Consider the following 12,678-nt stretch of genomic DNA (forward strand, 5'->3'; position numbering starts at 1 on the left):
GATTCTCAAAGATGAATGAGTTCTAGCTCACTGCTGTGAAATGCCATTAAGTAGAACTTAATATAATCCAGTCTATAAACAGTCACTTTTGTGTTTGCTAAGTAAAAAGCAGATACTGTTGTTTTTTTTCTAGTATAAGGCTTGATTGTATTTTTGGGAAAAGACTTGAGTTCCCATGAATGGCAGCTTTAATTATTGATGTATGTTGTTGTATTGTTTAGCTCAATTCTTTGTCAAGGTATTAAGATTTCTTGGTGTCTGTATCCTAAGTATGTTTCCTGTGATTATTGATTTTTAGCCACCTGACAATCAAAAACTTGGTTTGTTAGAAGCCTTGTTAAAGATTGGTGATTGGCAGCATGCACAGAACATTATGGATCAGATGCCTCCATGCTATGCAGCTTCACATAAGCTAATAGCCCTTGCTATTTGCAAGCTCATTCACATAACTATTGAGCCTCTCTACCGCAGGTATGTTGCTGTATACTTTACTAATCATTGAGGTAGAAATAATTTAGTACTACAAAAAGTCTGCATATTTATCTTCTCTCAAACCAAGAATATATTTTAGTACATTTTATCTAAAACTAAGAAATATTCATAGAGGATCAGTCTGATACATATTAGTCAGTAACTTGTCTCCTATTGTCTAGACCAGGTGTTCTAGCTTGTGTGCTGAAATGTAGTCTTAAAAACTACAAATTAGACTTCTAGGTTGGGTTTCTCCATTGAGAGTGAAAATCCATTCTACTTTTAACTGTTTCTCTTCTCTTGGGGGACAGATAATTCCTGAGATTTTTACTTAGTGTGATTTTCTTCTATCCGGGTTGAGTGGCTCTGAGTGAGGACATTGCCTCTCTGCTTGCCTTCTCTCTCCTGGCATATAGGCTGCTGTTCTGGAAATTGCTAGTCAGCCTCTCATCCCTAGTTACTGTGTAAACCAGTCCTCTAGCCCTCAGCCTACTTACAGGATACTTAGGAGCAGTATTGGCAGCAGCTCTGGCTTCAGCCCCACAGATCGGGGCCTGCCTCAAAAACCCCAGCCTTGTGACTCGTGTATAGCTGCTGGCTGCTGCCTTCAGTGCCACCTGGGCTGTGGACTGAGAAGGCTTCTTCTCAGAGAGTGGCCCCTGTGACTCCACAGTGGGACACCTGCTCAGCAAATGAGAACTCTGGGCATGCTGTCCTTTTTAGTGTGATACCCTTTTCCATTACACTGCTTACCTTCCCTACCCCCACCTCCCTCATACTCAGTCTAGTAGTGGAACCCAGATTGAGAAATGTTTGACTGGAATCAGTATTGTTATATCCACATTTTTTGTTTCATCTTCCAATGTCTCTGAGGTTCATTCCTTGTTCCCCATTCCCATATCCAAATTCCCGATACTGGCCAAGTTTAACTAAAAACAAATCCATGTGATATATGTTAAATGTTATTGAAATCTGCATTTCTCTGGTTTCCTTTTCTTAAGCAGTTAATTTGACATACTCTTTGAGTCATGGTTTTTCTTAATGAATATTATTTTTGTGTTTTTCTGCTGGTTGAGAATTATTTGGTATAAAGAGTTAGGCAGAATTGAAATATAGAAAGCTAATATGAACAAGAAAGGTTTTCCTTACTAATTAAGATGACTGTTAACTTATAATGCTAGGTATTGTACAGTGTATATAACTTTTACTTCTTTTTATAGAGTTGGCATTCCTAAAGGTGCTAAAGGCTCACCTGTTAATGCTTTGCAAAACAAGAGAGCACCAAAACAAGCAGAGAGCTTTGAAGATTTGAAGAGAGATGTATTCAATATGTTCTGTTACCTTGGTCCTCACCTTTCTCATGATCCCATTTTATTCGCAAAAGTGGTGCGCATAGGCAAGTCATTTATGAAGGAGGTTAGTAAGATTTTTCTTCAAAGCAGAAAACAAAATTTTGAAATGAAAGTGTTGTGAGTATATTTGTGTTAATGTGTATCTCTAGAAATAACAGTGGAGTGAACCTAACTTAAAAGCTTATATCGAGTAAGGTTTCAGGAAAGTCATTGTGTCCTAATCAAATATATAACGCAAATTTAGCTCATAATCTAGCAAGTTAAGCACCCCCACATAGGAAAGTATGTTTTGGACAAGTAACCTGTTTTTAATCCACTTATAATTAGTGGTAACTTAGTATTCTTTTCCCTTGCTTTTCTTGTCATCAGTTATTTTTGTCTTGGTTGCAGTTTTGAATCATCATCATTTGTATGAGGTCCCTTCAACCTCAGACTGTTGAGGATCCATTCTTTTATTTTTGCTTGAAATAAAGTATGTACTCAGAAAAGTACAAAAATCATAATTGTATAGCTCAACAACTTTTCACAAAGTAAACACTCTTGTGCCCACCATCCAGATCAAGAAATAGGACCAGCACCCCAGAGTTTCCCTTGCACTCCTTTTCAGTTACTATCACCCCCAAGAGTAACCATGTATGCTGTTTTTATTTTGTTTCTAAAATCATCATTGAGGTATAATTTATATACAAAAACTTCACCATTTTTAAGTGTACAATTTGAGTTTTGAAAAATGTATACAGTTGTATGTCCATCACCTCAATATTTTCATCACCCCCTAAAAGATTCCTTGTATAGTTAATTCCCTCCCTCCATTTCTGGTTCCTGGCAGTCCTTGGTTTGTTTCCTGTTATTGTTGTTTTGGTTGTTCTAGAACTTAAGATGAATGGAATATATAGTATGTACTCTTCTGTGTCTGGCTTATTCCACTTAACATAGTGCTTTTGAGATTCATCCAAGCTGTTGCATGTGTCAGTAGTTAGTTCCTTTGTGTTACTGAGTAATATTTCATTATATAGATGTAGCACAGTTTGTTTGTCCATTCAGTGGTTGGTAGACATTTGGATTGTGTCTAGTTGGGGACTATTATAAATATAAGTGGCTATAAATATTGTACAAGTCTTTTGGGGGGCATATATTTTTGTCTCCCCAGGAATGAGATTGCTGGGTCATATGAGTAATTGCCAAACTGTTTAAAGAGTCTGTACAAATCTACAGTTGGTCAGGTTGTGGCCGCGCTCTATGTTGATAGAGAAGAGGAATCTTAGGGAATCGAGGGATCTGAGGAATGTGGTTTGTGAGACTAAGGCATGGACAGACAGAAGATTTCTTACGCTAAGGAAACCTTGAACTGGGAGGGAGTTGTTGAAGGAAAGGAGAATGTCAAGGATTTCCTGTGACGAATTCTTAATCCTAAAGAGGAGATCCCTAAAGAAAGTGAACATCGTAACAAAAAATGTCTTCCATTTCGCCTCTAGGTTTTCCTTTTCTATCTGCAGGCCCAACTGCTCCTTGGCCCACTTTCCGCTCTGAGCCTACCTCACGTACAGATTCTTTAGAAATTTCTCTGCAAAGAGTTTATCTTGGTTCTCTCCTAAGAGTTGCTCCCCACCGGGAATGAGGGTGGGTAACAAGATTTAGAGAGTTCTTGCTTTTAAACTCTAATTTACTTTCGTTAGTCTTCACCTTGAAAGTCACCGTATAAGTTTTCCTGGTAAGGGAACAATTTTGAAAAATAACCATTTGTATTAGACTCAACTTTCCAGTTAGATAATTCAAGTACAGCAAAATGATTTTCGTTCCTGAAGCCAATAGAGTCTAATGTGTCCTGCTAGAGAAGAAAAGTGCAAAAGTGTATATAAAAGACCACACTTCTTGCTTCACCCAACCTCACTCCCAAGAGGTAACCATTGGAGAGTCGGGCAAGATGGCAGCATAGAGAGGAGTGGAAGCTAAGTAGTCCCCCTGGAACAACTACAAAAAACCAGAAACAACTAGTAAATAATCCAGAATAACTGCGGGGAGACAAACGAGACCATCCACTCATCATACACCAACCTGAATTGGGAGGAATGCCCGAGAACACAGCATAAAATCTGTAAGTAAAACCTGCGGAACCAGGTCGGGAGACCCCCTCCCCCATAGCCTGAGCTGCGGAGCCGCGTGGTGCCACAGAGAAGCTCTCTCCCAGCAAACAAATACAGCTCAGCTGAGCTCCAACTGGGGTTTTAAGTAGCGAGTGTGAACTGCTCACTACAGGTACGCAGCCCCAAAAAACAGACAGAGGCTTTGGGTGACGACTGACCTGGGAGAGCCGGAGGGTTGCCTTGGACTGGGTCTGAAGGGGCCTATCTGTTTCTTTTTTGGCTTAGTGGAGAAAGCCCGAGTCATTTTCAGTTTCCAGGGTTGTGACTCTGGGAAGGGTGGAGACACCACAAGCAGAGAGCGAGACCATTGAAATGCTAATGACCTCAACCTGAGGGGTCTGTCTTCTCTAGGAGGAAAGGGGTGGGGCCCTTTCCATTCAGAACCAGACCCCAGGGCCTGGGGGAACACGGCCATACCTCCTCACACCAGCCAAGAATTATAGGCTAACAGGCGTCACCTGCTGGGCAGAAAAGCACAGTGACCCGAGGCATCAAAGGGTAGAGCAATTTTCTAAGACACACCCACAGGGAAACCAGATACTGAATATTTCTTCCCTCTGGGACCTGAGCCTGTTCTGGTCTGAGAAAACCCAATTTGGATAACCAAGGAAACCATGCCTAGACAACAGAAAATTACAACCTACACTAAGAAAAACAAAGTTATGGCCCAGTCAAAGGAACAAACGTACACTTCAACTGAGATACAGGAATTTAGACAACTAATGCTAAATCAATTCAAAAAGTTTAGAGAAGATATTGCAAAAGAGATAGAGGCTGTAAAAAAAGAACTGGACATGTATACGGCAGAAATCAAAAGTTCAAAAAACCTGCTAGTAGAATCTATGGAAATGAAAGGCACAACACAAGAGATGAAAGACACAATGGAAACATACAACAGCAGATCTCAAGAGGCAGAAGAAAACACTCAGGAACTGGAGAACAAAACACCTGAAAGCCTACACACAAAGGAGCAGATGGAGAAAAGAATGAAAAAATATGAGCAACATCTCCAGGAACTCAAGGATGAAACAAAGTACAATAATGTACGTATCATTGGTGTCCCAGAAGGAGAAGAGAAGGGAAAGGGGGCAGAAGCAATAATAGAGGAAATAATTAATGAAAACTTCCCATCTCTTATGAAAGACATAAAATTACAGATCCAAGAAGTGCAGCGTACTCCAAACAGAAGAGATACGAAGAGGTCTACGCCAAGACACTTAATAATCAGATTATCAAATGTCAAAGACAAAGAAAGAATCCTGAAAGCAGCAAGAGAAAAGCAATCCATTACATACAAAGGAAGCTTAATAAGACTATGTGCGGATCTCTCAGCAGAAACCATGGAGGCAAGAAGGAAGTGGTGTGATATATTTAAGATACTGAAAGAGAAAAACCACCAACCAAGAATCCTGTATCCAGCAAAGCTGTCCTTCAGATATGAGGGAGAGCTCAAAATATTTTCTGACAGACAATGAGAGACTTTGTGAACAAGACACCTGCCCTACAGGAAATACTAAAGAGAGCACTACAGGGTGATAGAAGACAGGAGTGTGTGGTTTGGAACACAATTTTGGGAGATGGTAGCACAACAATGTAAGTACACTGAACTCAGGTAACTATGAATATGGTTGAGAGAGAAAGATGGGGAGCATGTGAGACACCACAAGAAAGGAGGAAAGATATCGACTGGGACTGTGTAACTTAGTGAAATCTAGAGTATTCAACAATTGTGATAAAGTGTACAAATATGTTCTTTTACGAGGGAGAACAAGCAAATGTCAACCTTGCAAGGTGTTAAAAATGGGGAGGCATTGGGGGAGGGATGCAATCAGCATAAACTAGAGACTGTAACTAATAGAATCATTGTATTATGCTTCCTTTAATATAACAAAGGTGATATACCAAGGTGAATGCAGATGAGAGGTGGGGATAGGGGAGGCCATGTTAGACACTTGACATTGGTGGTATTGTCTGATTCTTTATTCTACTTTGATTTAAGGTTATTTTTCCTTTTGCTGCTTCCTAGCTGTCATTTTTTTTTGTTTCCTCTTTCTTTTGCCTCTCTACCTTTTTTGACTCTCCCTCCTGCCTTGTGGAAGGAATGTAGATGCTCTTGCTTAGTATGAGCAGAATGTTCAATTAGGATGAACTTAAATGTTTGGAAATGAACAGAGGTGTTGGTAGCAAGATGTGAGAATAACTAACAGCGCCGAATGGTGTGTGAATGAGGTGGAAAGGGGAAGCTCAGAGTCATATATGTCACCAGAAGGAAAGCTGGAGGTCAAAAGATGGAAATGTATAAAACTGAATCCTATGGTGGGCAGTGTCCATGATCAAGTGTACAAATACTAGAAATCACTTCATGAACCAGAACAAATGTATGACAATACAATTAGAAGTTAATAATAGAGGGGCATATAGGGAAGAACCTATTACAAACTATATACTACAGTTAGTAGTATTTCAACATTTTTTCATAAACAGTAACAAACATACTATATCAATACTAGGAGTCAACAATTGAGGGGGGTTGGTTAGGGATAGGGGAGGTTTAGAGTTTCCTTTTCTTTTTTTCTTTTTTCATCTTTCACTTTATTTCTTGTCTGGAGTAATGAAAAGTTTCTAAAAATTGAACAAAAATTAAGTGTGATGGATGCACAGCTGTATGAGGGTACCCAGGGGCAAGTGATTGTACACTTTGGATCTTTGGATAATTGTATGGTATCTGAACAATCTCAATAAAAATGGGGAAAAAAAAAGAGTCTGTACAATTTCGGGAGCAACCTATGAGAGTTGCTCACCAACACTTGGTATTGTTAGTTTTTTAAATCTTTTTCATTCTAGTGGGTGTGTAGTGGTGTCTTGTGCTTTTAATGTACATATTTCCTCGATACATTAGTGATGTTGAACATCTTTTCACGTGTTTGTTTACCATTTGTAATCATTTTTGATTAAGTGTTCAAGTCTCTTGGCCATTTTAAATTGAGTTGTCTTTTTATTATATTGGACTTGGCTTTTAATACTTAGTAGGTAGATTAATTTTTTTAAGCCTCACAAATTTACGTTGTGTAAAGGTATACTAAAGAAATCTGTTAACAAGTTTATTACTATCATATGCATCACTTATTGTTTAACATATATATTCATATAAAAAGAAAGTATAACAATGTTTCACTGTCTTGATCTTTGTAGTCTAAAAAGGATGAGTCATGTTAACTTGTTCCTGCTCAAAGAACAGAAGGATTTTGTCTTCCCAGTGCACCATATCTGGAGGCACATGTCAATTTGTCCCATTTCTCATGATGTTAATTTTGATCACTTGGTTAAGATGATGACTGCCAGTTTTCTTCTCTGTAAAGTTACTATTTTTCCCTTTGTCATTAATAAATATCTTATAGGAAGGTACTTAGAGACTAGGTAAACAGTCTCTTTTTCTCTTATTTTTGCCCACTAGCTGTTCTTTTTAACTGAAATTCTTAATGTTCAGATCTCATGTTCTGAAATTCTTTTTTTTTTTTGGCTTAAGTATCATCAAGCTGTAAAGAAGAGACTTAACCATACAACTTACGGAAGTCATATATATACACATATACATACACAAATTCATATACAGATACATAAAATATTGTTGCCAAGATACCACAGGTGTCACTCTTGCCCGCTCCCATTTCCATTTCAGCCTTTTTTATACTTTAGTTTTGTCCCACTTGTACCTTGTTCCTGCCCGAACTGTAGTATACTCTTGTAGTGGTAGGAGGCGGCGAAGGGAAGAGTAAAAAATATTTATTTTGACCCCTGGGGTGAGTATGGGAAGAAATCTGTCTTCTATCATTGCTAGGGCTGTGGTAGGAAAAGTGAATCTTCCAATGATCTGAATTATTATTTTGGTTCATTTTTGTCTTCAGAAATATTTCACTATGACATATTTTTTTTCTGTGTTTACAGGTATATATTTTTTTGTGTGACCTAGCTGGGAATTTCACTAGCATTTATAAGATTGCTTCTAAAGGAAGAATGTGACATGAGTTCCAAATCACACATTTACAATTAAACTTCTGTAATAAATCTCATTTGTAAGCTTGGGGTTGTTTGTATATATGAAATATGCCAATTTTTAAAAAGTAAATTATATGATTGTATCAGATATCACTTACAGAATAGTTTTCCAGCCTATAGTTATTTTTAATAGTTTATTTCTCTGCTTATGTATATTGATTGATGTGTATATGTTTTTAAAATTTGAGGTATGTAGTATAGAACTAACTTTCTAGTTCAGTGATTCTCAAACTTTAGGGTGCAGCCTCAGAGTTTCTGATTCAGTAAATCTAGAATAAGGCCTGAGAATTTGCATTTCTAACAAGTTCCCAAGTGATGCTGATGATAGTTTTGGTCTTTTGTTCAGACTTAAAAATGGGGGGGGGTACTCTATAGAATATTTCTATATGAATGGACACATTTTTTAATCTTTAAAATTTTAATTGAAGAGCTCAGCTTTAACATGCTCACCTGACATACTTAAATGTTTTTTGATAGGACCTACACACTTAAAGATGATGAATTCTTGGTGCTTTTTTGGATGCAGCTGATACTAATAGATGCAATTGTTTATGATAATGATAGCTAATATTAGTTGAGCTCTTACTCTGTGTCATGGTCTATTCTAAGTAGTTTACATGAATTACCTCATTTGATCGTCACCAAACCCTTTGTGAATTACCTCATTTAATCGTCACCAAACCCCTTGTGTTGTAGGTTAAGTAACTTGTCCCAGGTCACATAGCTAGTATGAGATAGAGGTGCAATTTCAATCCAGGCAGTCTGGCTTCAGAGGCCTATCTCAAAATCACTGTACTCGACTGCATATATAAATGTAATGTGTTTGAAATGGAAGAAATTATAAGTTCTCTAAATTTTGCAATTCTTGAAATTCCTTGCTATTAATTATATCTCTTTTAGTAATGTTTTAATTTTATTTATCTCTGTAGTCTCTTTGTTTTATTCTTAATTTTTTCTATGACTATATATAGACTCTTGTGAAAAATCTGCTTTTGTACTTTGTGTTGTATTTTCTTCTAGACCAAGTTCATTTGTCTTATATGCTCCATTCCTTCCCTTCCCCTTCCTGCCTTCCTTCCTCCTCCTGTTTTTTTTTTTTTTTGTGGTTTTTTGCTATTTATGTTTCAATAGTTGCCATAGCATTTCTTTTCATGTTAATATGGACAGCTCTATTCAGGTCTTTCTGATATAGTGTGAGTGACTCCTCATACCTTTCCCACCTTATTTATGACCAGTTCCTCTCCCCCTAAGCTACAGTTTGAGTGTTGGGTTCTGTTTTAATTCTTTTCTGTAGTCTAGGATGGGGGCCAGTGGGGGTGTGGGGATGATTGAGTTTGACTGAGGCTGAGTTCTTTTTCTTCCTAGGTCCTATTATCTGTCCTATACTAGGCTCACCCATCCAAGTGGGTATCCAACTCACTTGGGTTTTGACTCCTTCACCCACCATAGCATGGTGTCCTGAAAAACATTAAGCCTTGGCAGCTGGTGCTCCCTTTGCCAGAGACCCACTGGACTTCTACTCACAAAGGATTTTCCTTGGGATACCTACTTAACCTGCAGGCCACATTGCCTAAATAGAGAGTATTAGTAAGGAAATGAATAAGAATTTTGTTGATTTATTTACTTTCCTTGCTCAGTACTACTGGAGTGAGGGTAGGAGCCATACCACGCTGTGGTATTTTTTTCACCTTGCTCATTACTTTTTTTTTTTTAGTCTCTGTTACATTGATTGTATTTTCCCCCCAGTACCTCCCTATTTTTAACACCTTGCAAGGTTGACATTCATTTGTTCTCTCTCATGAAAAAACATATTTGTACATTTTATCATAGTTGTTGAACACTCTAGGTTTCACTGAGTTATGAAGTCTCAGTCTTTGTCTTTCCTCTTTTCTTCTGGTGCCCCACATGCTCCTAACCTTCCTCTTTCAACCATATTCATAGTTATCCTTGTTTAGTGTACTTACATTGCTATTGTACCATCACCCAAAATTGTGTTCCAAACCTTTCACTCCTGTTTTTTCCTGTCAGTCTATAGTACTCCCTTTAGTATTTCCTGCAGAGCAGGTATCTTGTTCACAAACTTTGTCATTGTCTGTTTGTCAGAGAATATTTTGAACTCTCCCTCATATTTGAAGGACAGTTTTGCTGGATGTAGGATTCTTGGTTGGTGGTTTTTCTCTTTCAGTATCTTAAATATATCACACCACTTTCTTCTTGCCTCTGTGGTTTCTGCTGAGAAATCTGCACATAGTCTTACTAAACTTCCTTTGTATGTGATGGATCGCTTTTCTCTTGATGCTTTCAGGATTGTCTCTTTATCTTTGATGTTTGATAATCTGATTATTAAGTGTCTTGGCATAGGTCTATTCAGATCTTTTCTGTTTGGGGTATGCTGTGATTCTTGGATCTGTAATTTTATGTCTTTCATAAGAGATGGGAAATTCTAATTGATTATTTCTTCTGTTATTGCTTTTGTCCCTTTTTCCTTCTCCTTCTGGAACACCAATGATACGTACATTCCTGTATTTCATTTTGTCCTTAAGTTCCTGCAGATGTTGCGCATATTTTTCCATTCTTTTCAGTATCTGTTCTTTTGTGTGTAGGCTTTCAGTTGTTTTGTTCTCCAGTTCCTGAGTGTTTTCTTCTGCCTCTTGAGATCTGCTGTTGTATTTTTCCATTGTGTCTTTCGTCTCTTTTGTTGTGCCTTTCATTTCCATAGATTCTGCCAGTTGTTTTCTCAAACTTGAGATTTCTTCCTTATATATGCCCAGTCTTTTCTTTATAGACTTTATCTCTTTTGCCATATGTTTTCTGAACTTTTTGGAATTGATTTAGCTTTAGTTGTTTAAATTCCTGTATCTCAGTTGAAGTGTAAGTTTGTTCCTTTGACTGGGCCATAACTTTGTTTTTCTTAGTGTAGGTTGTAGTTTTCTGTTGTCTCGGCATCTGACCTCCTAGGCCACCCCAGTCTGGTTTTCCCAGACAATAACATGCTCAGGTCCCAGAAGGAAGAAGATATTCAGTATCCAGTTTCCCTGATGGTGTGTGTTCTAGTTTGCTAATGCTGCAGAATGCAAAACATCAGAGATGGATAGGCTTTTATAAAACGGGGGTTTATTTTGCTACACAGTTACAGTCTTAAGGCCACGAAACATCCAAGATAACACATCAGCAATCGGGTACCTTCACCTGAGGATGTCCAATGGTGTCCGGAAAACCTCTGCTAGCTAGGAAGGCAGCCGGCATCCGCTCCAAATCTCTGGCCTCAGATGGCTTTCTCCCAGGATGTTCCTCTCCAGCAAGCTTGCTCCTCCTCAAAACATCGCTCACAGCTGCACTCCATTCCCTCTCTTTGAGTCAGCTCATTTATATAGCTCCACTGATCAAGGCCCACCCTGAATGGGTGGGGCCACGCCTCCATGGGAACATCTCATCAGAATCATCACCCACAGCTGGGTGGGGTACATTCCAAACAAATCTAACCAGCAGCAAAACGTCTGCCCCACAAGACTGCAAAGACAATGGCATTTGGGGGACACAATACATTCAAACTGGCACAGTGTGTTTTAGAGGATTGACACACCCTGTGCTTTTCTGCCCAGCAGGTGGTGTCTGTCAGCCTGTCACTCCAGATTGGTATAAGGAGGTGTGGCCCATGGCTGTTTTCCCCCAGGCTCTGGGGTCTGGTTCTGAATGGAAGGCAGGTAATAGAGCTGGGCCCCACCTCTTTTCTCTTGGGAAGATATGCCCCCTAGAGAGAGGTCATTTGCATATAAATAGTTTCTTTTTTTTCTCTGACTCTGCTACCTCCACCCTTATCTGGGTCAGAGTGCTGTGAGTTTAAAATGGCTGAGGCTTTCTGTACTGCAGAGCACTGTGAGCTGAAAATGGCTGACGCTTTCTCTGCTGCAGAGCACTGCGAGCTGAAAATGGCTGAGGCTTTGTCCACTGAGCTGCCCAGGTTGAGAGAGAGAGAGAAAGAGACAGAAAGTTCTCTTTCAGGGTCAGTCTACTGCCTCCAGATTCACCCATCAGCCAGAGATAGCACCCAATCCTTTAGGCTCACTGTCCCAAGACAGATACTTCCCCCAACTCTCCAATGTCAGTCACCAAAAGCCTCTCTCTGCTTGTTGGGGATTTGTAGTTTGTGTTGGGCGTTTAACATTAAATCCAACCCTGAGATATATTCGCTTGTTCAGAGAGTGCTGCTCTGTAGCACTGCGGGATTTTGCAGTTCAGGCTGCCGTGAGGGAGGGGGCTCTCAACTCAGGTCCGCAGTTTTTACTTACAGATTTTATGCTGTGATCTCAGGCATTTCCTCCAGTTCAGATTGTTGCACGATGTGTGGATAGTAGCTGTTGTGTCCCAGCAGTTATTCTAGATCTTTTACTAGTTCCTGTTTTGTTTTTTTTTTAATTAGTTGCTCTGGGGGGACTAACTAACATCCACTCTTCTCTATGCCTCCATCTTCTCCTTCCTCCGGTCATTATTTTTTGAAGTTAATGTTATAGGTTCTTCTTTTACTTGGCTGCTGGTGGTGAATTTGCGGCATTAAACAAATGCACTTTATTGCATTAGGAGTTGGGGGAGAGAGATTTTGTGTTTATGCTTTACTCTGTCATCTTAAGGTACTCATATGGATAGGTTCTTCATAT

The 12,678-nt window shown here is 39.0% G+C and overlaps 1 protein-coding gene across 1 annotated transcript in view; it reads left to right on the plus strand.

Moving 5' to 3' along the window:
- The window catches only part of THOC2 (THO complex 2), a 175,998-nt gene that overhangs the window by 113,703 nt on the left and 49,617 nt on the right, over positions 1 to 12,678 (plus strand). The window contains exons 11-12 of the mRNA XM_037822774.1: positions 299 to 471; positions 1,692 to 1,887. Coding sequence (XP_037678702.1) covers positions 299 to 471; positions 1,692 to 1,887 — 369 coding nt within the window. The remainder of the gene's footprint in view (positions 1 to 298; positions 472 to 1,691; positions 1,888 to 12,678) is intronic.

Source organism: Choloepus didactylus, chromosome Y (assembly GCF_015220235.1).
Source record: "Choloepus didactylus isolate mChoDid1 chromosome Y, mChoDid1.pri, whole genome shotgun sequence".
NCBI classification, from domain to species: Eukaryota; Metazoa; Chordata; class Mammalia; order Pilosa; family Megalonychidae; genus Choloepus; species Choloepus didactylus.